Here is a 26,720-nt window from a genome sequence, read left to right as displayed (position 1 = left end):
CTAGCTTTGTGTGGATAGGCAACTCTGGGATGGGCAGGGTGGGAATGTCAGAATGCTGCTACTGGCTATTTCTGTGCTGGTCCCGCGGGGAAGGTTACCGTTGGCGTGGTCCTGGGTCACGAGTCTGGAAACAGTTCACAAAGAGGGAGGCGGGGTCTGAAGCAGGAAGGCGGGCGGGGACGGGAACTCTGGAAGGACAGGTCTGGGTCCGGGCAGAAGCAGGTATTCAACGACGTTGCTCCCGCAACCTGGGACTGGGCTGACTGGCCTTTATCTTCTCTGAGGCCAGGGGCGGTCCCGGCCCCCAGGAGACCCGCCTCTCCTGGCCTTAAGGCGAGCACTCCTCCTGTGAGAAACCAGTTCCCTCTGGTTTCCCTCCAGCTCAGGAGAGGCTGGAGGGTTACTGGACCCAGGGGGAGACTCACCTTCCCCTGACAGGGCTGGGAGAGGCGCACCTGTAGGCACTGTGTCCTCAATCACCTCTGGAGCCAGAGTGGAACCACCTGGTGCCTGCTCCTGAGGATCCGGCACAGGTGCAGGCGCTTCAGATCCAAGGCCCTGCCCCAGCTCAGCCGGCCCTGGAGGCGGGGACTCCTGTGCAGGCTGGGATTCCTCCAGTTCAGCCTCTGAATCGGATTCCCAGGCCATCACAATTTCCCAGGAAAGCATAAAAACAAGAGAAGATTTCTTACCATCCTTTTTTTTTTATTCAGTATTTACAGAGGGAGACTGTAAAACTCAACCTCTTGGATAATGGTGTTGTCCCAAGTGAATCTCCACACACACACCCTTCTCTCCCACTTCCTCATTCGTCACTTCTATGGGTGCTGCTATGTGCCCTCTTGTCTTTGAGCTCTTTGCTCTCCTACTTTCAAGACTCGCCGGGTTCTGGGAGATGGAGGGTCTAGAATGCTTTCTAATGACAATGTGTCAGCTGGGTGTTGCTCTGGCTCTCCCATGATTTCCCAACTTTCCCATCTGCCTCTGAGCTGTGACCTCCCTCAAACCCCTGTTGTAAATCTATACTGTCTTCCTTTTCCTCCTCCCTGGTAGGGTCAGGCTGGGGAGGCGGTCTCCACCATTCCTCCTCTGCCCAGTCCCTGATAGGGAGGGAAGCAGGGCACTGACATTTGCTGCCCAGGTGTAGTATACCTTTGCATTCATGTGCCACTAGAGTTGAAGTATATTTGCTCTCACGGCACTTGGAGATTTAACATGAGACCTGTAACTTTAGGGAACATGTATACACTGCCATACATTTTTTTAAACTCAAGAAGCAAATTTTTAAAAGGACAAAAATCAAGTGGCTTGAATCCTAACTAGCCTTCCATGAACAAAAGGGCTATTTCCATTTTCAGAGAATGCTAGGGATTCATCCATACTGTTGTCTATTGTGGGCTGTAAGCTTCCTGTACCTCCATTAATTCCCTGTTATTCATATTGCGTTCTCCAAATCGCACATCCACACGTGCAAAAGCCAGATACTGCGCACAACTGTGCACAAGAATCTCTGCACACCCACATATGAAACAGATTGTTGATTCTGAATTACAAGAGGCTCAAATTATAGTAAGCTCAGAAGAGAGAACAAGTTCGAAAACAAAAATTGCCTTAAAGGAATTGAATGTCCAGTTGCTTTTGCATCTAGTTTTCTCAGTGATTTAGTAGACTGGAGCCTTATGACCAACTGAAAAGCTAGTTGTTGCATACATAATATTGCAAACCTTTACAATCCATTAAAATTTTATGGTTTCAGATTATTTTCTTCCTTTTAAAGAAACACCTGGCAACCCCTAGAAATGCTGAAATGGAAAATTAGAAAATTCACTGTGTGTATTCCTGTTTGTGTCATGTGTAAACATAAATTACCAGATTTCTGCTGGAAGGAATATATGCTTGAGTGGCGTGGGAATAGAGAAAGAATGATATCTTAAAATGCAATACATTTGCAAACATAATTTCCTGTGGCCTAGGACCCGCATACCTACAGGACCGCCTCTCCTGGTATGCCCTGCAGAGGACGTTATGGTCCACAAATGACAACAAATTGGAGGTCCCAATTCGCAAGGTGGTTAGATTAGTCTCAACTAGGGCTAGGGCCTTTTCAGTACTGGCCCGGACTTGGTGGAACGCTCTGTCACAAGAGACTAGGGCCCTGCAGGACTTGACATCTTTCTGCAGGGCCTGCAAGACAGAGCTGTTCCGCCTGGTCTTTGGTTTGGACTCAGTCTGACCCTTATGTTTCCCTCCCCTTATGGTTTTGATCTATGGGCTACTTTTAAAATGAGGCTGCATTTTAAATTGTATTTTAACCTGTATTTAAAATTGCCCCCCCCCTTTATGTTTTTATTGTAATTTTACTGATGTTAGCTGCCCTGAGCCTGGCTCTGGCCAGGGAGGGTGGGGTATAAATAAAATTTATTATTCTTATTATTCTTATTCTTATTCTTATCATCGTCATCTCGCATCTAATTTTAATTCTCTCATAAGTGAATATGCTTTCACTTAAAAGGAAAAAAATGAACTTTGTCTGTAATGAATGGACCTCTCTGCATGTTGCATAAACAGTTCCCTGGCTCTGCTGAAGCACAATGTCAATTATTGAGGGCATGCGATGAATCTCAAAACATATTCTGTGACTTGTAGTGCAATCTAGATTCAGACCAGTGCTGTTGAAAGCTGATGAGGCTCAGTCAGTAAAGATTGTGGAGAAAGGAGGGTGACCATCGGTGATTAAAAAGGGAAAATGTGAGGTGTTAGAAAGGCTTTTCAGAGTGTGACATTCTGAATAGATGTTCCCTGAGACCTTCTGATCTTAAATAAGCTGAGATCAGAAGCTTAAGTATTTTCGGACTGATTCATGATCCTAAAAGGTGGCTTAATCTGACAAGAGTTCCAATTTTTTCCATTGCTAGTTATTGTTTTTAGCAAGAATTGCTAGCTTTATTTTTCAAAATGGACTGTTTCAAATTTTCTCTTTCTTCCTGCCTTTTTTTTAAAAAAGCATCTTTTTCAAAGGATTCTGAACAGGTTGGTCCAAAAGCCCTTGATGCACAAGATGGAAACTAGTGAATTCATTTCTGGCATTTGCAAAATAAAACTGCTAGGTTGTAATGTACATATGAACTGGTGAGTTATAAATGGCTGCAGTTCTGATTCTGATTTTCTTTTCTCTGCAGTGTTCATTTTTACCTAAATTCTCCATTCACATAGAGACAAAATATGAGGACAACAAAGGAAGCAATGATAACGTAAGTGATACCTCTTCTTAAAGATCCAGCGTGTACTATGTAAAGGCTTTCATTAGCACGCTCAGCAAGGTTCTCCCTTAGGATCTTCAGAGCTTTTCTGTATCTTAAAGGTAAAGGTAAAGGTACCCCTGCCCAAACGGGCCAGTCTTGCCAGACTCTGGGGTTTGTGCGCCCATCTCACATCTATTGGCCGGGGGCCAGCGCTGTCCGGAGACACTTCCGGGTCACGTGGCCAGCGTGACAACGCTGCTCTGGCGAGCCAGAGCCGCACACGGAACGCCGTTTACCTTCCCGCTGGTAAGCGGTCCCTATTTATCTACTTGCACCCGGGGGTGCTTTCGAACTGCTAGGTTGGCAGGCGCTGGGACCGAGCAGCGGGAGCGCACCCCGCCGCGGGGATTCGAACCGCCGACCTTTCGATCGGCAAGCCCTAGGCGCTGAGGCTTTAGCCCACAGCGCCACCCGCGTCCCTGTATCTTACTTGACTCAAAAAAAGCAGACTTTTTGTTTTGTATGTAGAGATTCTCAACTCCTTTCCTTCCACCCCCTACTTATTTTTAGTTTGGTGGAAGGTAATGTGAACAGAGAGCATTCATTGTTCACGGCGCACAGTGCCATTGTTGGGCTATTGATGTGCATTTTCTAAGGAAACTCGTACCTGTTACTGACATGTACCGTAATTTGACTGCTAGCCTTCGGACTTGTGGAAACCTTGAGTGTCCAGGGAAGTGACAGGATCTTAAAAGGGAAGGGATCCTCTTAAGGAAAAACAGCAAGGAGAGTTAATCAAATAGAATGCAACCAGCAGCCACTGTTGATGAATTGACCTATCGTAGTTAAACAAGATGATAAATGCTTTTCTACGGCACTCAACTGAAATATCGTGTAGATAAATGGATTGTATTGAACTTTATATTCAATATAAAGAATCCAACATAAAGGAACACTGCTCTGCCTTGAATCTTCTGGGTTTGGCACTGTTGAATAGTCTCAAAGTGTGCCTTTTTGCTGAGTACCCTGCAGAGGACTAGCTATAGATGATGTGGGTCCCCTCTCAAACTCTCAGAGGCATGACCTTCAGAGTCTGGTGGTTATTTGTGCTCTTCAGACAAGTTATTTGTCAAATTCTACTTCAGACTCTTAAGTCTGGTGGGTTTGGGGGCTGTGAAGCCGAAGGTTTTATATGGTTTTATATGTACGTAGCTCCAAATGCATCAACTGAGCTAAATGGACCGGTACAAAGCAGCTTGGGGGGTGGTATTGCTTTTGTTGGTGTATTGTGACAAAAACGAGTCTAGTGGCATCTTGAAGACTAACATGTTTATTGTGGCATTGGCTTTTGTGGACATCCGATGAAGTGTGCGCGCTCTCTCTCCCTCTCTGAAATATTTTTTATTGATTTTTACAGATCCATTCACACAAATAGTATTTTCACAAATATTAAACTTTACCCAAGATTCTTCCAAATCTCGAGACTTCCCTCCTCCCCTCCGTGGATTCTTCAACTAATTTTTTTTAACTGCGTATTATAAATCTGTCTAGTTTATCATCCAAAGTATCCAAAGTCTATGTGTCATTGCAAGAGTTATTTAAAGCCTGCCAAAGAGTTCAAGTGTTTACAGTGGTCTTTCAAGTGTGTTATTTATTTATCCCATTCCTTGTTGAAGTTTTGATCCTCCTGATTTCCGATTTCCCCGGTTAATCTTGCCATCTCTGCATAGTCCAATAATTTCATCTGCCAATCCAACCTAGTAGGTACCATATTTTTCCGTGTATAAAACTAGGGTTTCCCCCCTAAAAAATAATGTCAAAAATCAGGGGATGTCTTATACACGGATACATCCCCCCCATTTTCTTAAATATGAATCCCCCAAAATAGGGGACATCTTATACACAGGGGCGTCTTATAGACGGAAAAATACGGTGTCTTGTTGTCTATCAATATTTGGAAAAGGAGCATCCTTGCAGCAGAGTCCACGCCACAATAGCCAATAAAGTACGGCAATACTCTTCGCTGCTTCTATGAATATCAGATAATTGGTGAACTATTTTTCGCCCTATAGGACGCACCGTCCCATAAGACGCACCTAGTTTTTTGGGGGGGAAATAAAGGGAAAACATTATTTCCCCCCCAGGCGCGGGGCTGGGGCAGCCCGAGCTTCCCCCGACCCCAGCCCCCAAACAGGCAGCTCTCTGCAAGCCGTGGGAGCCCAGCGGTGGTTCCCACTGCTTGAGGAGAGATCTGCGAAGCCTGGACGCGCTGAGATCAGCGCGCGCAGGCTTCGGGATGCCGGCAACTCTCCCCAAGCAGCGGGAACGTTCCCGCTGCTTGCGGAGAGATCCGCGAAGCCTGGACGCGCTGAGATCAGCGCGCGCAGGCTTCGGGATGCCGGCAACTCTCCCCAAGCAGCGGGAGCGTTCCCGCTGCTTGAGGAGAGGTCCGCGAAGCCTGGAGAGCGAGAGGGGTCGGTGCGCACCTACCGCTCTCGCTCTCCAGGCTTCAGCGAAAGCCTGCATTCGCCCCATAAGATGCACCCACATTTCCCCTTCATTTTTGGAGGGGGAAAAGTGCGTCTTATAGGGCGAAAAATACGGTACTACATGAGTAGGTGCTGCCATGAAAACCATCTTGTTAAGAGAGATTTAGCTTTGTCATCAGTAAAGCTAAACAATATTCTTAAAAGCCATTCTTTTTAGAAGCAATTAGTGAAAGCCGTTTCCATCTTTAAAATGGCAGATTATTTTCTTTTACACACAGAATTTAGATACATAACTCAGAATGCTGATCCATTAGGAGCTACATATAAAACCTCTACGGATAATGAAAATAATATATGTTAATGTACTCTTTGGCCTCATCATAGGAGAGATTTTTAAAATGAGTGTTTCAGAACTGACCATTAATCAAATGGAAACCGAGAGGCAATTTTCTAGTGTACATATTCTTGGTACAGATGAATAACGACAATGGCATTTGACAAATTAACAGCCGGAGCATACTAAAGCCAGCTGTATTATAGCAGATGGATTTTGTCTTTGCATATTAAGCTGCACTAAATTGGGGAATTCACCTAAAATAAAGAAATCCTTTTTCACTTATGAACTTGTATTGTCTAAATATGATATTACTGTATAAGCATACCCTTTGTCAGGAATGGGTTAGCTGTGGTCACTCCAGATGTTGCCAGACTCCAGCTCCCATCAGCCCTAGGCAGCATAATTTATGGCAACTTTGGTCCAACATCTGGAGGGCCAAAGGCTACCCATCCTGGCCGTTGTTCAAAACTTCAAAACTTTTATTGATACCATAGCAAACAGAAATGGAAAAATCCTTCTAATTTCAGATTATACTCACAGTTTCTGAGTATAAATGCAGCCAAATTAGGGAAGCATTTGTCAAGCATAACAGCAGAGAAATGTATAATCCTTTGCAATGAGGAGAAAGGGTTTAGGTACAGTTCCAAGGAAAACATACCAGAGTCACCCCACAGTTTCTTTCCAAGAACTGATTATTCCTAATAAGATAAAATTCTTGTGCTTATTAACAAAGGAAATACACTGTAACTAATTTTCCTTTTAAAACCTCTTTTACGAGTCTTTTAGCCAGCTTTGCTGCATGAACTCAGCCAGCACTGTTTGGAACACTATCATACTAGTCATTTACAGTACATTTTAAAGCCGTTTTCCAGTGAGGCATCATGGGCAACAACTCACATTGCCTCTGACCACTGGCCATGCTGGTTAGTGCTGATGAGAAAAGTCCATTGACATCTGAAGGTCGTTATGTTGGGTACCCTAAGATACAGTATCTTATCCCCATCAGACAGAGCTAACTTGGGGTCTGGGCTTCCCTTCATAATTACTGACCATAATTAATAGCCATCTTACATAGGGAACCCTTCCCCCAATTCCAATTTAGTACTGTGATGAAAGGTGGATTTGCTAACACCTCAGGGAAAGCCTTCTTAAACAAAACTGTATTCCATAGCCACCTGAAGTGTGAAAATAAAATACATACTGCTTTTGCTCTTTGTCTTATCAGGTATTTAGTTAATGTTTTTTTCGCTGCAAATGTACCTTCTGAGCATACATGTGCCCTGTTTCAGAGAAAGTTTTCTTTTTTACTGCCTGTCCTGAACTGCAGCTCCCTGTGCTATGTTGTGAGTTGTTTCCATTCATGTATATGCATGTATGAAATGGGGCTCAGTTGCTGTATATCAGGGGTTTCCAAACGGTGGTCTGAGGACCACTTCATACAGGTGGTCTACAGCACATCTGTGAAGATCCTTTACAATCTGACTTCAGTGACTTTCAAGTTGTAGTACAATAAAATAAAATATAAGAAATCAAAGAAGCAATAGAAATACATTTAAAAGTCATACAGCGTCTAGCCCCAGCACATTACAATTGCTACAACAGGCAGAAAAATGGTTGATCCACCAAAGTCCTCAGCAATGTCAATAATAATAATAATAATTTATTTATACTCCGCCCATCTGGCTGGGTTTCCCCATGTTCATGTAGTTCATGTGGGGGAAATTTGGGAACTGCTGAAGAATATTATAAGATGGTACTGTGCAAACTAAATTGAGCATCTTTATTATTGGAAAAGTAAGTGAACAAAAATGTAGAAGACATCTCTAGTTATGTCTGCCCATGTTGAAAGTATTTTTATATTGATACATACAGTATTAGAGACTAGAGTCTGTTTTGTTACAGGACAGATTTCAGAATGATAGTTCCCCACTTACTTGCTTTTGCCAAAAATTCAGCAAGGCATGCAGGGAATTTAGGCTGTTGTCAGTTTAGGAAATTCAGGTACTGTATCATTTTAAGCAGCACTGTCTGAAGCATGCGCCAGTCTTTATGATAGACAAGTTTGGGCTCACTGTAAAAACAGCCATTAAGCAGATAGAATAACTGAGATTCCACTTTAAATGAAGCCCCATGGCATCAGAACACTATTTCCAGTGGAGCTTCATATAATATAAGAAAATTCAATGAACAGACCATGTTGTAATTAGACGGAAGCAAAATGTATATTTGATTTTGAGGGTAATGATATGCAATGAGGTGTATTCATAAGCAAGCTAAGTAATTTCATTGCTGCAGAAAACAGGTGCAGTGGGGTTCTAAATCCATAAAGTATTAATGGCTAATTTAGTGTGATTACACAAATTATAATGGTTGGTTAGACTCCTATCAGAAGGCATTGCTTTCTCGCATATGAAATAACTTGTTCCCACAAAATAACCCAAATTCCTAAACCTGCTATATTTGCATAAATCAGCATGTTTTTCAGGCATTTTCCCAGGGATGGGATAACTGTTTTTAAGCTGATTTATCCCTGTTGTTTTGTGTGCCAGGGTGAGATAGTTATGACATTAAGTTGTTGTTTTATATTGTTTCGTTTTCACTTTTTGTACGCCTTGAATCTTTTCTAGAAACAGGCATTTAAGAAATTAGGTGGTGGTGTTTTTTAAAAAGCAAAATTTGCATTTAGTTGGCCAAGTTAGAAACGTCAGAAAGCTGAAGCTTTGCAGTGGAAATGCTGACACAAGGGATTGTCAGCTGCTTCTATATTGCTGAATGCAAGCCAACAATAGTTCAGGGTTAATGCCAGTTCGCAAAGATTGGAATCACAAGTTGGAGCTTACTGGCCTCTTGCCATAATATTTCTCTAGTTCTTGTTTCTTGCAAAGCAGAGGGGAAAGCATTAGCACCGCATGCATTGCTCTTATTAAAATGCACAGAGGATACAGTAACCTGCCTCAAAAAAGACTAAACTAACCTCTGGGAACCTTAGGTTTTAGTTTTAAAGCTTATGTAAACATTACTGTACTGCCTTCCTGATGTTCTCCTACTAAGCATGGTTGGTTGCCCAGTAGCAAGGCCCTTGTGAATTTCCATGGCTGCATTCTGCATTTCAGAGAAGATCACAGCCAGTTAACCAGCAACTGCGAAGAGACCAGTGCTTAGACTTGCAACCTCTCCTGTATACATTTGCTTGGAAATGAGTTCTGCTGGGTTCAGTTAGACTAGCTCCTAAATAAGTGTGCTTAGGGTCGCCTTAGAAGCTAAAATAATATTTCTTTGGAAAATATAGAATTTTAAACAATATTTTTACTTCTAAAGACTCTAGTTCGATGCACAGTTTATAGTTGCCTTTAGTGTTGATCTTTAAGCATTGTATTAGTAGTGATATGCCTGGGTTAGCTAGCGAAAAGGTTACTTTGTAGTTTAGTACATACTTTTTTTAAAAAAAAATGTTATGTAAATTATTTATTTGTTATGTAAATTATTCATGCTTATGCCTGAATCACTTGTAAATCCCACTTTGTCAAAGGCATTGCTATTAATTGCTGGGTTTTTGTCCCGTCCCCCCACTTCTTCCCACTGCTTGGTATGTTGTTGCACTACGGTGATAATTCAGTGCTGAACAACAAGGACGGTGATAATTCAGTGCTGAACAACAAGGCCCTGTTTAGGGAAGTTTTTAATGTTTGGTGCTGTATTGTTTTTAATATTCAGTTGGAAGCCGCCCAGAGTGGCTGGGGAAACCCAGCCACATGGGCGGGGTATAAAAAATAAATTATTATTATTATATTATATAACCTGAGGCACACTTTTGCTAACGGGGCCTGCTGCTGCTGCTGCGCCACCGGCGCACGATTTCCATTCTCATCCTGGGGCAAAGTTCTCAACCCGAGGTACTACTTCCGGGTTAGCAGAGTTTGTAACCCAAAGTGTTTGTAACCCGAAATGTTTATAACCTGGGGTACCACTGCATAGTGTAATCCCGTTCGCACATAACACCATGTAAACATGCAGGTTCCTAGAACAAAAGTCATGGCTGCAGTGCCTGGTGGAGCTGCGCTGCCCATGGTTTGGCTTAGCATTACATGCAAACTGGGTCACCGTAAGTTTGGATGAAAATTTTAATTCAACACAGACTTTGCATCGCTAGTGTGGTGTGACATGTGAAAGTAGCCATTGAAAAGATGTTTCCCAGTTCCCGTTGACAAATATAGAGTACTTTTAAGGTATTCCATTTGAAGCAGCTGCATAGCAGCCTTCACAGGATTCTGCCTCTGAGGGAGAGTTCTTCCATTATAGCCTTCAAAATACGCTTGCTTTTAGTACTGTACCTATCGATCAGTAAAGTACTTTGAATCCATCTGTCAAGCTAATATGGCGCAAAGTGTAAAAGAGCACTCATCTTGCATTATGTTATCAGAGCTATTCAAAAAAAAATTATCTTCTTTTAGAAGCACTGCTGTCCTGTTTACTGAATTTTGCTAGAGGTACAGTGGTACCTCGGGTTACATATGCTTCAGGTTACATACGCTTCAGGTTACAGACTCCGCTAACCCAGAAATAATACCTTAGGTTAAGAACTTTGCTTCAGGATGAGAACAGAAATCGTGCAGCAGCGGCAGCAGGAGGCCCCATTAGCTAAAATAGTGCTTCAGGTTAAGAACAGTTTCAGGTTAAGAACGGACCTCCAGAACAAATTAAGTACTTAACCTGAGGTACCACTGTATTTGCAATTGGCTGGGTGTTTAGAACTGGTTCTAGTTCTCCTTGTCAGCTGTGACCTATGGAAGCAAAATTCAGGCACCCTATCATCTTAAATAGCACTGTCTGAAGCAGGCACTAGTGTTTATGATAGACAAGTTTGGGCTCATTGTAGAATTAAGCCATTAAACAGATAAAATAATTAAGATTCCACTTTAAACGAAATTCCCATAGGTTCTGATCAAAACAGGATTTTGTGGAGCTGTGTCTCTAACTGAACCACACCTGACATCACATGATATTGAGGTGGGGCAAATGGGCATGGTTTCGGAAAAATGGTCTCTCAGGCCAGATGCAGAGGCCTGGTGTGCCCTGTTTATATAATTATAATTATTATAATTATTATTTATTTATATCCCGCCCATCTGGCTTGGCATCCCCAGCCCTCTGGGTGGCTTCCAAAAAAATATTAAAATACTGTAATACATCAAACATTGAAAGCTTCCCTAAACAGGGCTGCCTTCAGATGTCTTCTAAAAGTCTGGTAGTTGTTGTTCTCTTTGACATCTGGTGGGAGGGCGTTCCACAGGGTGGGCGCCACTACCGAGAAGGCCCTCTGCCTGGTTCCCTGCAACCTCAGTTCTTGCAGTGAGGGAACTGCCAGAAGGCCCTCGGAGCTGGACCTCAGTATCCGGGCTGAACGATGGGGGTGGAGACACTCCTTTAGCGTGAAAGCAGGAGAATCCCACTCTTAATTTAAACCATAGTTTAAACTTTCAATGAGAATTTTGGTGTGAAATGACAATCCTTGGTTTGGTCATAATATATTGCTTCCAAAACCTGAAACCTCCCTAATTTCTTCTTGATATCATAATATTTATTAGGCCTTTCTACAATCCCTGCATTGTTAGGAACACAAAATGTTCTTGCCATTTGCTTCCTGCTCCTTGCCAATATAGAGACACAGATTGAGAGCCTTATGTTTCTTTCCATCGGCTTTAATCACTTAAAAAAACACCAACTTAAATATCCACAGCCTGATTGCAAAACCAATCAAATTATCTCCCTTGCAGGCTTCAAGAGAATTCTAGGGTATTTGGCTAGAGGAAGTACCAGGAGAATTAGCCCTAAAAAGAAATAAATCTTGTACACTAATGGCTCCTTATTTTTGAACTAATGAGAAATTTAGAGGGATTAAACTTCCATCTGTGATACAGTGCAAGAAAGAAGTATGGATGAATTAAGGTTCAGGCACTCAAATAATGAGTCATTCTGATTTTAGGTTCTAGTTGAAAGAGGTTGGGGGGGATGGAAAATAACCTCTTAATTTAAGTTACAGATAGGTAGCCGTATTGGTCTGCCATAGTCAAAATAAAAAAATCCCTTCCAGTAGCACCTTAAAGACCAACTAAGTTAGTTCTTGGTATGAGCTTTCGTGTGCATGCACACTTCTTCAGATACTTCAGTATCTGAAGAAGTGTGCATGCACACGAAAGCTCATACCAAGAACTAACTTAGTTGGTCTTTAAGGTGCTACTGGAAGGGATCTCTTCATTTAACAATGGATAGGAGAGTAAGGGCAACATAGTGGCTGAAACATTGACCTGCAAGTCAACAAAACCTTGGTTCATATCTAAGTCCTTTGCAGCCTGGCTATTGTTATGTGCAACGGGGAAATCAGGCCTGTGCAAAGTTACTCTTCTAGTATAACAGGGATGTCCAGCTTACAAGAGACTGCGATCTACTCCCACTGGCAGTGATCTACCCATTGGATTGACAAAAAGTTGTTGAGCTTTTTTTAGGAAGCCAGGACACCCCATGACCGACCAGTACATCGTGATTGACCAGTTGCACATCCCTGTAGTATAATATCCGTGTGACTTTTTGAATCAAATGGTTTGAGGGAGGTGGTGTCACCGCCCTTTGCTAAGGGGAGTGTGTGTGTGTGTGTGTGTGTGTGTGTGTGTGGCCTGGTTCACATATCACACAAAATCATTGTTTTAAAACCAACTATGGTTTAATGTGAATGAGCACTGTGCTGGTGCATGCTGCTTCAAAAGTTTTTGGGGTGCTCCTCCCCTGCTCCTGCTGCACTGCAGAAAATGCAAGCCAGAGTCTGGCTGGGCATGTCATCCAAAAGCAGGCTCATGGTTTGTTTCCTCCAAACAAACAACAAGTGGTAACGAAGGTTCGTTCTTGACTTACCATTTATGGAAACAAACCACAACCAGACTTCATCCACAGCATTACAGATAGAGTAAATTTTGACCAGTGTGCACCATCACAAGTGTGATGGAGAAAGCAAGAGGTGAGCTGACTAAAAACACCTTGGTGGCACAGGACATCTCTCTGATGATGTGATATTATTATTATTATTATTATTATTATTAAGACATCTGAAGGCAGCCCTGTTTAGGGAAGCTTTAAATCTTAGATGAATCATTGTATTTTAATATTCTGCTGGAAGCTGCCCAGAGTGGCTGGGGAAACCCAGCTAGATGGGCGGGGTATGTATGTATGTATGTATGTATAAATAAATAAATATTATTATTATTATTATTATTATTATTATTATTATTATTATTATTATTATTATTATAAACAGTGAGTCTGCTGGCCTTGTAGGAATGCTTTAAGCGAGACTCTACCCATAAATTTATACATACAACAAATTCACAAAAGAGCCATATTACAACGACAGGTCAAGTCTCCAGTTTTCCCTCCTCCAAAGGAAGCCAAACCCAGCAGCACTGCCCCTAGAACTTCTTAATAACTTATTAATAAAGGGCTGAGCAAATAACAGTATGTTTTAAAAATCGGGATTTCTATGTATTTTTGCAACAACTGAGATGTTAGGAGCAAGGTACCAGAGGAGACACAGGGAGCTACTGTGGGCAGAGGGCCTGTCACCAGTGGGAAAGAGCTGTTGTGTCTCCGAGCAGTTAGGCCACACTGCTCGTATGATGTTTCCAAACTATCAATTGCAAGAAGAACTGGAAGAATTTATTATTATTTTTTGGTAACATATTGCTCATTTCTATCATTATTACAATAAAAACTGAAGAACTGGAAAGCCTTCTGATGTTGTGAAAAGAAATGTCTCAGAGTTTTGTTCCATATTTTGAGAATATTGCTTGTAGTTGGTGCCAGCCTGTAACTATGAGATATTGCCAAGAACATCCTCTGCTGTTTTTGGAACCAGCGCCTTTGTTCCTTAAGACAAGCTGTTGCCGGTTCATAACATTCATGATTAAGTTTAGACTACATGCCCATCAGAACACTGAAGCGTGTTTGTTTTACATCTTGCAGATATTTGATAATGAAGCCAAAGATCTTGAGAGAGAAGTCTGCTTTATTGATATTGCCTGCGACGAAATTCCTGAGCGCTATTACAAAGAATCAGAGGTAGGTAAAGGACTTAATGCTCTTGAGCAGTATAGATTTGCATTGTGCAGAAAGCCCATTCAAACATCCATACTGCTCTGGGATAAATAGTCTCCACCAAGTATAGCTTGGTTATCTCTTCTGATCCTACCAAGTGATAAGAAGAATTTTTCCACCCACCAAGTGCTGATTAAGTGCATTTCACTTTTCCTCCTCCCTTTTCACACCTTTTTCCTTATGTTTGTCATGACTTTTATAATATAAGTCTGCAAGCAGGGATTGTCTTAAATATTAAGCTTAAGCTGCTGTAAGGGCCTTTTTGGCTAAGGAGCTGAGTTAAAATGCTTTACGTAAACATGTGCTGGAATGACTTAGCTGCATACAGTGGTACCTCTGGTTACGTACTTAATTCGTTCCGGAGGTCCGTTCTTAACCTGAAACTGTTCTTAACCTGAAGCACCACTTTAGCTAATGGGGCTTCCCGCTGCTGCCGTGCCGCCGTCGCGCAATTTCTGTTCTCATCCTGAAGCAAAGTTCTTAATCTGAGGTACTACTTCTAGGTTAGCGGAGTCTGTAACCTGAAGCGTATATAACCTGAAGCGTATGTAACCCAAGGTACCACTGTATTGTTTTGACTTTACTCAATACTTTTCTTGTTGCATGGGAATGACACCTCCAGGGAATTTGCATAGAATTAATATGCCTTCATATTTCTAATAAAACACTATTAAATTGAGTGACAAGATACGATTTTGCAGCATACAAAATCCAATATATCTTGGCAGCAAATAGGCCCTATTTGTCATAGCTCATGGGCAAAGTTATTCAATTATCTACATGAGAATTTACAACATCAATAACATTTATTACACTGCAGCAACACATCTTATGCCTAACTGCTATTATCATTATGGAGTTGACAAAAGGCTAAATCTAAACAGTTACAGATAGGTAGCCGTGCTGGTCTGCCATAGTCAAAATAAAAAAATTCCTTCCAGTAGCACCTTAATCTGAAGAAGTGTGCATGCACACGAAAGCTCATACCAAGAACTAACTTAGTTGGTCTTTAAGGTGCTACTGGAAGGATTTTTTTTATTTTAAATCTAAACATTTTATGTTGACTTTCTATACGTTAACACAATGGTATAATGCTAAAACCATATATGATACTAAATGCTGAAGGCAACAGTTGTGACCTGTTTTAAGGGCTGTAGACCAGAAACAACATGGGTGATGAGCTGAAAAGGGTGCCCTCATCCTCCATCTTTGGCAAAAAGTTTGGAAGGCAATTGTTATCATTCCCAGTTGGACTGAGTGATAAGCTACATGAAGACCAAAAACCCTAGCCTTGATTCTGTCTTGAAGAATACACCTTTATGAAGTGTTTTGAAACAGTCCCTAAAATGTTAACAGTTGGATAGCTAGTATTGGCATACTTTTTGAATATTGAAGCTCTGAAACAGAATCAGAAGCCCTCCCATTTTCCCAGAGGTTGCCTTTCCCGCAGTGGAAGGGGCAAAAAAACCTCTTTCCATTCTTATTTGAGAGTCCCAGTTGGAGTTTGGTCTGAAAGAAGACACCATGCAACTGTGTCTCTTTGGAAATCCCTGGGCCTAAGAGTAAAGAGTGCAACAGAGCATCCACAGGGCATTGGGGGCGGGTCACCTACAGCGGCAAAATGTACTGTGTTGGCCCTGTAAAGCACAGATATTGAATTGGAACCAACTAGAGGGCTGGATACAGAGCTGACCTATCCTTGAAGGACCATTTTGACCTGTGTGGGACCATCCACCTGACATCATGACATCAGGTGACTCAAGCTATGACTGCAAATGAAGAATATTGCTTTTCCATCCTTCCTTGAACTCAAGCTAGAGTTGCAAACAAGAAATCTTGAGGGTGAATAAAAATGCTCCCATTTACTGCCAAAGAACTGTTGCAGCACTAAAGTCAGAAACAACCCTGTACCTGCTGCATTTTAAAGATCAGCCAGAGGCTTGGATCTTAGTTATTGTTAGGAGAGCTTGCAGCTTTGGTGAGTTAAATCAAAAATATCATTTTGGAGTTCAAAGGCTTTATTCATGCAAGCTTTCTATTGGCAGGATGAAAGAGAATAGCAAGCATCTTGTCTCAACATGTTGGGAGAGAAGAAACAAAATGGCTCAGCTTTTACGGGTAGAGTTAACTTAGACAAAACAGTGCCCTCATGTGATTTAAACATGCATTAACTATACAAATTTAATAAATAAAAATATGAATAACTAGAAGCTCAAAGTAAGTAAATGTATTTGCTTTTCTCCCATAGTACTTTGGTGCTTAGCACTAACACCCCTTATCTCTTATCTTAGCACTTAAAGCAGAGGGCCCAGGTCAGTACTCCAAGCCTCTCTATTTGGCCCTCAGAACTCCTCCTCTGCGGCACATGCTCCTCAACCACATAACCTCTCCCCAGGCCACACCCCTACATTACCCTACTATGTACCCTCCTTGAGTATTTTTGCATTGTGGGACCACAGCACCAAAATCAAAGAGACCAGAGAGGAGTAGGCATTCATCTCTGGTGTAGAGCTAAGCACCACAGCACTAATATTAACTTAGCATATTACTATGAAGGAAAACTTAGTGAATTTTATTTCTATATTCTCTACAAATGGACAGTCCACAAAACATCTGCCCCTTAAGTTCAAGGGCACACATAATTTGCAGGCACAGGTCAAGGAGGGGGGGAGGCTTCCTTCACTTACTTTCTGGATTATGAATCTTTGAAATAGTAATATATAGAATACCAGTGTTCCTGAAATAACAATAGTAATTAGATAGATAGATAGATAGATAGATAGATAGATAGATAGATATAGATAAACACACACACACACACACACAGAGAGAGAGAGAGAGAGAGAGAGAGAGAGAAGAAAGGGCATTCTGCCCCCACCCCCCAGGGAAGTCTTAAGAGACTGATGGTCCAATATTCCATTCTGGAATAAGCCATAAATCAGGCTGTAAAAAAGAAATACCTTTTTAGGATGTGTCAAAATCAGTGTGTATCTCATTCAGTCTAGATTATAAGATATCAGCTAAGCATGCTCGGCACATGCATGACAAGAGATATTGTCTCATTGCTGCTAATTAGAAGAAATAGTGCAGTAAAATTATATCTCACAAAGATAGGATCTGCTTAAAATAAGAGTATCTAATATAAACATTAATTTTTCCCCAAAAAAATCTTTTCAAGACTGAAGATAATCAAATACTAAAATGTTAATAAGAACAGATCTGGAAATAAAGGATTGTATCCAGCTAAGTTCCACTCAGAGCAGATATATTGAAATTAATGGACAGAAGTCATTAAGGTTCATTCATTCTAATGGGTCTAACATAAGATGCAGCCCAAAGTCAGTGACCAGGATCCAAAAAGCAACTGCTGACTAACCTGCCCTCCCCCTCAATGTCATGCAGCCCAAACTATTGAAACTCTCTTCTGTTTAAAAACAGTTTTCTATTCAGAGGCAGCCAATGTGGTGCTGTGCTATTAAAGAAAAATAAAATCTTAAGTCTGCTGGAACTCACAGAGGCAGGTTCTTTTTAGATGCCTGCTGTTTTATTTGCTTTAGTCTTCAGAGCAAATGTAAATTCGCTTTTTAATAAGAGAATCTTTTTTTTAATTAAAGAAAGTTTTGTGCTCTTTCCGCCCCAGCACAGATGCCTGTTCAGAGCAATGGAGCTCACTCATGCTTAACTGTCACAGGGATGCAGCCAGCATCTGTCTGGTTCAGGAAAGAATGGTTCCACTTGCACCATAAAAAGACCTCTTTTATCAACTTGCTTTAGAATGTCCCTCTTCTCCCCTCAGTGCTTCTGCCAGCTCTAATTTATGAGGCAACCTCATTTTGACAGAATAATTTTGCTAGCAAATGGCATAAATTGCTCCATGTTTTCAGTACATTGTAACGCCAAGTGCAGAATGCTTTAAAAATAGCACGTTCGGTATTGAGGGTTAACAAGGCAGAAGTACTGCTGCCCATGCTTGATTTTCTGTTGGGTCCAAAGAAAAATAGGAAGCCAAATGTAATTATTGTCTTCTTCTTTTTTAAGGGGCGGGAGAGATTGTGCCAATTTTCAATCATATTTTCAAAAAGATATGTCCTGAAAATACAGAAGAAAATGTTTTGGATTGGCATAATTGTGAATGCAATGAGCACTTATTTGGAAAATATAAAAGTGTAAATATCTATCTGTTACCATCATTGCAGAAGTACCTGCAACATCAAAAGCAAAGATCTGCAATTCCCTATAATAGTCCTGGTAGTCTATATTTTAGGAGGTTGCTTTATGAAAGGCTGGCACCCATTAAAACCATATTTCTAACTTTGCTCTGAACCCAGTGCATATTATCCATATTTAAAATAGACATTACATACTTTAGACAACTTGTGCTTACACTTAACCTATATTTCAGGTTGTAAATAGAGATGAATTTAAATATATGCTATTTTCTAAACCGGAGTCACAATATTATAGGAAATAAAGCTAAAATTTTCCTCCTAAACTAATTCTCTTTCACTGTATGATTATATATCCCTTCAATTCAGAATCCATACAAGCTCATTTCAATTTAACAACCAAGTTGGTCTTAATAACATTTCTATTCATTAGATTAAGCTCTAGTTGGTTTTTGCTGGGAATGGGGGAATTGCGTGAAGAGCTCTTGTTTTTATTGCCATCTAGAAAATGAATATAGTTCTTCACAGCCCTGTGGTGCTAACGTCACAGTCTCTGAGTCTTGCCAAACTTAACAAGTTTGAGCACTAACTTGAATTTGTTGGTCACTCAGGTGAACAAATTAATTTGAAAATGATTATCAGTAATGGCCATGACCTTAAAAAGTATATGAAGCTTGCTATTAATAGCAGTAGTAGTTGTTACCGTATTGGCCCAAATATAAGCCACTCCCTTAAAATTCTGCAGGCACTCACACCTGTTCTGTTTTACCATATGTCTGTTTCAGCAGCGATATTATACAGTGGTACCTCGGGTTACATACGCTTCAGGTTACAGCCTCCGCTAACCCAGAAATAGAGCTTCAGGTTAAGAACTTTGCTTCAGGATGAGAACAGAAATCGTGCTCTGGTGGCACAGCAGCAGCAGGAGGCCCCATTAGCTAAAGTGGTGCTTCAGGTTAAGAGGAGTTTCAGGTTAAGAATGGACCTCCGGAACGAATTAAGTGCTTAACCCGAGGTACCACTGTAAAAGCCAAGTTTTGTAAGGTCACGAATTTAAGCCGCACTATAACTTTTCATGTTCAGAATTGGGGGGGGGAGTGAGGCTTATATTCAGGCCAATATGGTATTTATATTTAGTATAACTCCTTACAAGCTAGTTTTTTAAAAATAAAAAGCAATAAAAACATTTATATGATGAATAAAAACCATAAAACCATCACATTGCAAAATAACATAGAGCAGCATGGCTAAAGCGTCCTCTTAAAATCATGCCAACACATCCAGTTTAATAACAATTATTAATAATAATAATCTGGTCCTACACAAAGCTAAAAACCATTATGTGCTGGGAACTAAACACTAAACATGTAGGTTTTGGTATATGTTCGATATATGAAGAATAACATAACCTCGATCTCATTTCTGGGGTTGCATTGAAACCACAGGAGTGTGGGAAACGGACATTTAACATCATTTTCCCCCTCTCTGGGTGGATCTGTTTTCTGCTTGCCAACTTCCTCTTTCCGTGCCCCTTACTTCTATTTTCTTTCTTGTTTCTTTTGTGGCAGTTGGCTGTACTTCTGGCAATGGAGCAGAAGTGGTTTTTTTTTTTTTTTTTTACTGTTAAACTCTCTGCTTTCTGCATAAACTGAAATCTGAGGCATAACAGCAATACATAGTCAATAAATCACACATCCTGGGTGGGACATTATTATTATTATTATTATTAATATTATTATTATTATTATTATTAGCATCACACATAAGTACTACATTACCTGCACAGATGCACAGTCTAATGGACTCCTTTGGAAGGTGGTAGACTCTCCTTCATTGGAGGTTTTTAAGCTGTGGTTGCATGGCCATGTAAGATGGGTGCTTTACTTGAGATTCCTGCATTCTATGGTTCTGTGAAATGAAGGGAGTAGCAGGGGAGAGGAATTGGCTAATAAGTGTGACATTCCTAGTAGAATGAAAAAGGATTTGACCTCAAAGGCACACAGATGTGGACTGCTGAGATCAAATTCAAACTGGGGGGGGAACCAGGTTTTCGGTGAGATCAAGCCGCTACAAGGACAAGCCCTTTATTAAATACGTTTAAACGATTAAGGTGTTGCCATGTGCACCAGGTTACAGAAGAGTATGGAACTAGGAGAAGTGCTGCAATCAGGAAAGGTCTTAATAATCCTTTTCTCCATAAATGGGTCTCCCACTTTATCCTGTCTATTATTTGTAGTGTCCCAGCTCCTGAATGCTAGATTTAATCCCAACATAGGATTAAAGTTGGAAGTCATTCCCACAGACCTCCAGAATTCAACACTGTGCTTTTCTGATTGTTCCATCAGTGCAAATATTTCACCTTACCAGGTAGAACAAGTCCCCCTTCTTCTCCCCACATGTGCTGTTCTGGGGGATCTTCTCACTTCCCCTAGAGCCAATTTTGCAGGGAGGAGACTGGGAGAAGCCCTGTTGGGTAAGTGGAAGTCATCGTGCAGGGCTTCTGCTGATGGAACTTGTTGGGTGTCTATACAGTGGTACCTCGGGTTACATACGCTTCAGGTTACAGACTTCACTAACCCATAAATAGTGCCTTGGGTTAAGAACTTTGCTTCAGGATGAGAACAGAAATTGTGCTCCGGCGGCGCGGCGGCAGCAGGAGACCCCATTAGCTAAAGAGGTGCTTCAGGTTAAGAATGGTTTGAGATTAAGAACGCACCTCCAGAACGAATTAAGTACTTAACTCGAGGTACCACTGTACACAGCCCAAGTATGAATTGGGAGCAAAGCCAAAACTTACTCAAACCAAAATCAAATCCAATCTGTTGTTTATTGAGCCAAACCTGTTGTGAATGTGGTTGGGGCGCCTACTGTACAGTGGTACCTTGGTTCTCAAACAGCTTTGTTGTCGAACAAATTGGCTCCCGAACAGCGCAAACCTGGAAATAAGTGTTCCGGTTTGCAAATATTTTTTGGAAGCCGAACATCTGCTTCCGCTGAGAGCCAGTGTGGTGTAGTGGTTAAGAGCGGTAGACTCCTAATCTGGTGAACCGGGTTCGATTCCCTGCTCCTCCATCTGCAGCTGCTGGGTGACCTTGGGCCAGTCACACTTCTCTGAAGTCTCTCAGCCCCACTCACCTCACAGAGTGTTTGTTGTGGGGGAGGAAGGGAAAGGAGAATGTTAGCCGCTTTGAGACTCCTGAAGGGGAGTGAAAGGCGGGATATCAAATCCAAACTCCTCTTCTTCTTCTTCTTCTGCAGCCAATTGGAAGCCGCGCCTTGACTTTCGAATGGTTTCAGGAGTCGAACGGATTCCCGGAATTAAAATTAAGTTTGAGAACCAAGGGACCACTGTACTTAAGGGCACATATTCAGCAAAGAGCATCAAGAACTTAATTTCACTTCTGTGGAAAGAAATGTGCAAACCTTAAGTGGTCTTGCACCAGTTAGCAGCTGAGTTGCATATTGGGACATGATAAGAGGAGGTCAGAGTGTGACCAGAGGTGGCACTGGGCAGTTCTTGTATATCTCAGGTCACAGGAAACTAGTGCAACTTATTTCCTGGTGCATCGGCTTGGCTTACATTACTGCAGCTGAAGCTGGTTACTTGTGACTAGCAGGACAAAGCCCTTTTGAAGTGTGTTACTTTTCTATCCCATTTATCAATAATCTTGTATAATATCCCAGCACAGATACTTTTCCAGCATGGATTCATTACCTCCTAGAGTTCTTTCCTTTCCATTTTGCAGGACCCTAAACACTTCAAATCAGAGAAGACTGGGAGAGGCCTATTAAAAGAAGGCTGGAGAGACACTCAAGAGCCCATCATGTGTTCCTACAAACTGGTGACTGTGAAATTTGAAGTATGGGGACTTCAGACTCGAGTGGAGCAGTTCGTTCACAAGGTGAGTGAAAGACAGTGTCCCAGTCTCTCTTGCCATCCTGTTCTGTACGTGAATATGAACAGAAACAGCAGTGTGTATAAGCTAGGAAGTTGATGTACAGATCTGGTTTCAGTGTTTCCAATTATGAACTCTGTCCATATATTTAGCCAGGGATTTAATGTGTAAAGTATCGCAGATTTTGAAGTAGTTTGCATGTCATCAGTTGAAACCAATTTAGTTGCTACAAGATCCTCAAACACCTTCAAAGGAGAACTCTTTTTTTAAAAAAAAAGCAGTGCAAACAATTACAAGGCATGAAATAATTTGTCAGTTTATTCTAAAGAAAGATAGAACGCTTCTGTTGCAATGAGGACAATTTCCATGCAAATCTGCACTCTTCTTAATTGTATTACAATCCCATTTATCTCAGTGAGACATGTGTGGCTATATCTTGATCTACATGACTACACATAATATGACGTCTATGCATGAGAATCCATTTATAAATCTACCTGTGTATGATGTCCAGAAAAAAGAATGCCAGGAGTCAAAAGGAAATAAGGAGAAAAAAGCAACAACCAGAAGTCAATGTTAACTATGGGTGTGTTTTGTGTGTGTTTGCTACTATCAATAAACTATCATCTGAAGCCATGGTTTTTTGTTGGCCTATTAACCTTGGTTTGTTTTAACATTGGCTTGATATGTGAACCCAGCATCCTCCCTTAACCATGGTTTGTTTGGCCAGCATAGTCTACACGTTCACCAGGCTATGAAAGCATGAGACAAGGGGGACTTGTAAACATGCAGAGCTTTGGAGAAACAAGCCATCATCTCTTTGACAGCTTGTGGTTAACCTGTGGTTTGTTGGACAATCAGTTGTCGTCACCATGATGCTGTGATCATACAGCATTGTGATGGATACAGCCAGCAAGGTGAAATGAGCAGAACATTAGGCCGGGATCAGGGAGATCCAAGTGCAAATTCCTATTCAGCCGTTAAATTTACTAAATGGCCTTGGGCAAGCCATTATCTCTTTGCATGCTGTCGTGAACATGAACTAGGATAACCCCACCCTGAGTTCCTCGGGGAAAGCAGGATACAAATGCAGTTGCTATTCCCCCCCCCCAATGTTAATATTGTGAAGCATGAATGTAAATAATTCTCAGGCTTTTTTTTATCCACTGCGATCGGGAGCTCTAGTTCCTAGCATCTGGATTCCTATGTAATAATATTCAGACTGCATGTGCCGGGAGTGCAGACAGGCAGAAATGTTCAGTTCTGTTAATTGATTTTGTGGAAACTTGCAGATTCTGGCTTCAAACAATTAACTCAAGGCAGTGTCAATTTACTCTTGGCAGAAAGCCAAGGTCTGCTTGACCTAGAAACTACTTACTCTGATTGGTTAACGACCAGCACTCAACTCTGTTATCTAGAAATGCTAGCACAGTTTGGGGTGTGTTAGGTGTGTTAGGAGTTAGAAGTGCTGTGTATGGTTAAGAGAGAGAGAGATAGAAAGGATTTATTTGCTTTGCTTTGTATACAGAAACTCTGCTGGTTTTATTTTTCCTTTTAATAAATCCTGTAAATAGTTATTCTGAGTCTAGCTGACTAGTCATTTCCACCTCGACTAGCTTCTTCGCTGTGCAGGAAAACTCTGCTACGTTTGGGCTAAAGCCAGTAGGGCTATGCCTGACAATTCAAAGTTCCATGAGGTTATGGGCATTGTGCTGCCAGCCTGAGTTGTGGTGGTGTCAGCATCAACGGTGTTGGTTCCAGCAGTCCCAGAAGTTGTTGTTCCTGTTGGTGCAGCAGATGGACACTGGCTGGTTCCTGACTGTTGTGAGCTGGTGACGCAGCGGACACAAGGACAACAGCTGCAGCGTGTGAGTGCTGGGTGCTGTGGTTCCTGTTTTCTCTCTCGGTGGTCGTGAGTAGCTGGTTCCGGGTTCCAGGGACATCGCTCTCAAGATGGCCTCACAACCAGTTCAGATGGCTTTTGAGCGTCTGAATGACTCCAATTACTTGCTGTGGTCGGAACGCATGCAGGCAGTGCTGCAGAGGGATCGTCTCTGGCAAGTGGTGAGTAAGTTTCCTACGAAGCCTGATGATGAAGACCTCGATAAAGACCAAAGAGCAAGGGCCACAATTGTCTTGGGGCTGGAAGATTCCCAGTTGCCATATGTGAGGGGAATCAAGACAGCTAGAGGTGTGTGGCAAGCACTTAAAGAACTCCATGTGCGTGAGACAGCGGTTTCCAAGCTGTTCATTCGCAAGGCATTGTACAAGGCAATGTTACAGCCTGGGGTTACAATGCAGGAACACCTACACAGTTTACAGTTAAAGTTTGCCGCGCTACAGGAAAGAGACTGTGCATTAGACCAGCAGGAGAAGGTGGCTATTATTTTGAGTTCTCTCCCGGAAAGCTGGGATAATTTAGTTTTGTCTCTAGAAGGCATACAGGAGCATGATTTATCAGTCAGTTACGTTACTGGGCGTTTGATTGAAGAATGGCAGAAGAGGCAAGAAAGGTCGTTGGCTGCAGAGACTTCTACTGGCGGGCGGTTTGGAAGGAGTTCTCATGCCGTGCCAGAGGTGAAGCAAAAGCAGCGTACTGGTGAGGAGTCAGCGTTTGCTGTTAGGCGTTGTTTCCGATGTGGGTCTTCAGCGCATCTAAAACGACAATGTCCGGAGTTGGTCAAGTCTCAGTTGCCGGTGCAGGAGCAGAGACGAGATCAGCAGCAGCAGCAGCGTAAAAAGAAATTCTTCAAACAAAAACAGTCGGCTCAGCTGGTGACTGCCAAGGCCAAGATTGCTGATGAGAAACAAGCTGTCTGGGTGGTCGATTCGGGAGCGTCGCGGCACATCGTAAATTCAGATGAATTGTTTGTTTCCAAGAACTCAGCACAGCGCAGCCAGGTGGCTCTAGCAGACGGAAGTACTTCCGAAGTGATTTCGGGGGGTGCAGTTTTTGTTCCTTGTCTTCGTGAATGCCTGCAAAATGTACTTTGTGTGCCTTCATTAAGGAGCAATCTGATGTCTGTAGATTGTTTGCTAAAAGCTGGGTTTAAAGTGTATTTTGAAGGAGACAGTTGCATTATTAAGAAGGCTGGTGAGATTTTAGGCACTGCTAAGTCAGAGGGAGGCTTGTTTTGGCTTAAAGCAGGATCTCAAGTTGCAGCAGTAGTCAGTAAATCTCAGCCTGCAGTGAATAACAAAGCTATACATGACAACTGTGTGCACTTATTGCATAGGAAAATGGGGCATGCTTGCTGGAAAAGTGTACTAAAAATGTCTGAATTGGCTGTTGGGGGTAATTTAAAGAGTTGTAACAAGTACCTTGATTGTAATGTTTGTAAAAAGGTTAAAACCCACAGAGTCTCTTACCCCAGAAGTGATAGAGTTAGTGAGTCACCGCTACAGCTGGTTCACATGGACGTAATTGGTCCATTTGCTGTAAGCAGGGGTGGAGCGCGCTTTTCACTAACAATTGTGGATGACGCCACGCGTTACTCTTGGGTTTTTCCCATGAAGAATAAGGGTGACGTGTTCACTAAGTTTAAAGGCTGGGTGGCATCTGTGGAAAGATTTCTGTCCATTAAACTCAAAAGGATACAGACGGACAGAGGTGGCGAATTTATGTCAAATGCCTTTAGAGATTGATTACAAAAGCGTGGCATTGGGCATAGGAAAACGAACGTTTTTTCCCCAGAGGAGAATGGCGTTGCAGAGCGAAAAAACAGATCTTTACAAAATATGATGTTTGCCATGCTTGATGATGCTAATTTGCCCATGTCTTATTGGGGGGAGAGCATGCTCACCGCGTGTTATCTCCAAAATAGGCTCTTTCATCAAACAATAGGTACAACTCCGTACTTTAAATTGTTTCAGAAAAAACCTAAAATTGACCATTTGCATGTGTTTGGATCAAAAGCCTGGGTATTAATTCCAAAACAAATGAGAAAGAAGGGAGATCCTAAGACCAAACAGTTAGTGTTTGTGGGTTACCAGGAGCTGGGAAAAGGTTTCCGTTTTGCTGAAGGGACAAATGGCATTGTGATCTCCAGGAATGCCAGTTTTTGTGAACATAGTGGCTGGGAGAGACTACATGCCAATACTGAGGTTTGGTTTGAACCTTCCCAGGAGCTTCATGACTCTGAAGGTAAACATAGAGAATCAGAGTCTGAGGGGGAGGAAAGTTCAGATAAGAGCTCTCAAGAAAGTGGAATTAGCCAGAGACCAGTTGCTAAGCAACAAAAGAGAGGTCGTAGTTCTGAGGAGGAAAGTGGGTCAGAAGAAAAATTTTCTCCCAGAAGATCTAAAAGACAAAACAAAGGAGTGCCTCCGGTGCGTTTTTCTCCTGATACTGCAAATGTGTTTAGTGTAATTGCAGAACCCAAGAGTTTTCAGGAGGTGTTAAAGTTACCAAAAGAGGAGGCAGAGCTCTGGAAACAGGCAATGGAGGA

At 41.9% G+C, this 26,720-nt stretch overlaps 1 protein-coding gene across 3 annotated transcripts in view; it reads left to right on the top strand.

The window, feature by feature from the left end:
- PITPNC1 (phosphatidylinositol transfer protein cytoplasmic 1) overlaps nucleotides 1-26,720 on the top strand; it is a 136,239-nt gene that overhangs the window by 86,604 nt on the left and 22,915 nt on the right. For all 3 annotated transcript variants that reach the window (XM_082212817.1, XM_082212816.1, XM_082212818.1), the window contains 3 exons: nucleotides 3,180-3,251; nucleotides 14,079-14,174; nucleotides 22,123-22,278. In XM_082212817.1, the coding sequence (XP_082068943.1) occupies nucleotides 3,180-3,251; nucleotides 14,079-14,174; nucleotides 22,123-22,278 (324 nt within the window). The remainder of the gene's footprint in view (nucleotides 1-3,179; nucleotides 3,252-14,078; nucleotides 14,175-22,122; nucleotides 22,279-26,720) is intronic.

Source organism: Podarcis vaucheri, assembly GCF_965113315.1.
Source record: "Podarcis vaucheri genome assembly, chromosome: 2".
NCBI lineage: Eukaryota > Metazoa > Chordata > Lepidosauria > Squamata > Lacertidae > Podarcis > Podarcis vaucheri.
This window is presented reverse-complemented; position numbering and strand designations above follow the sequence as displayed.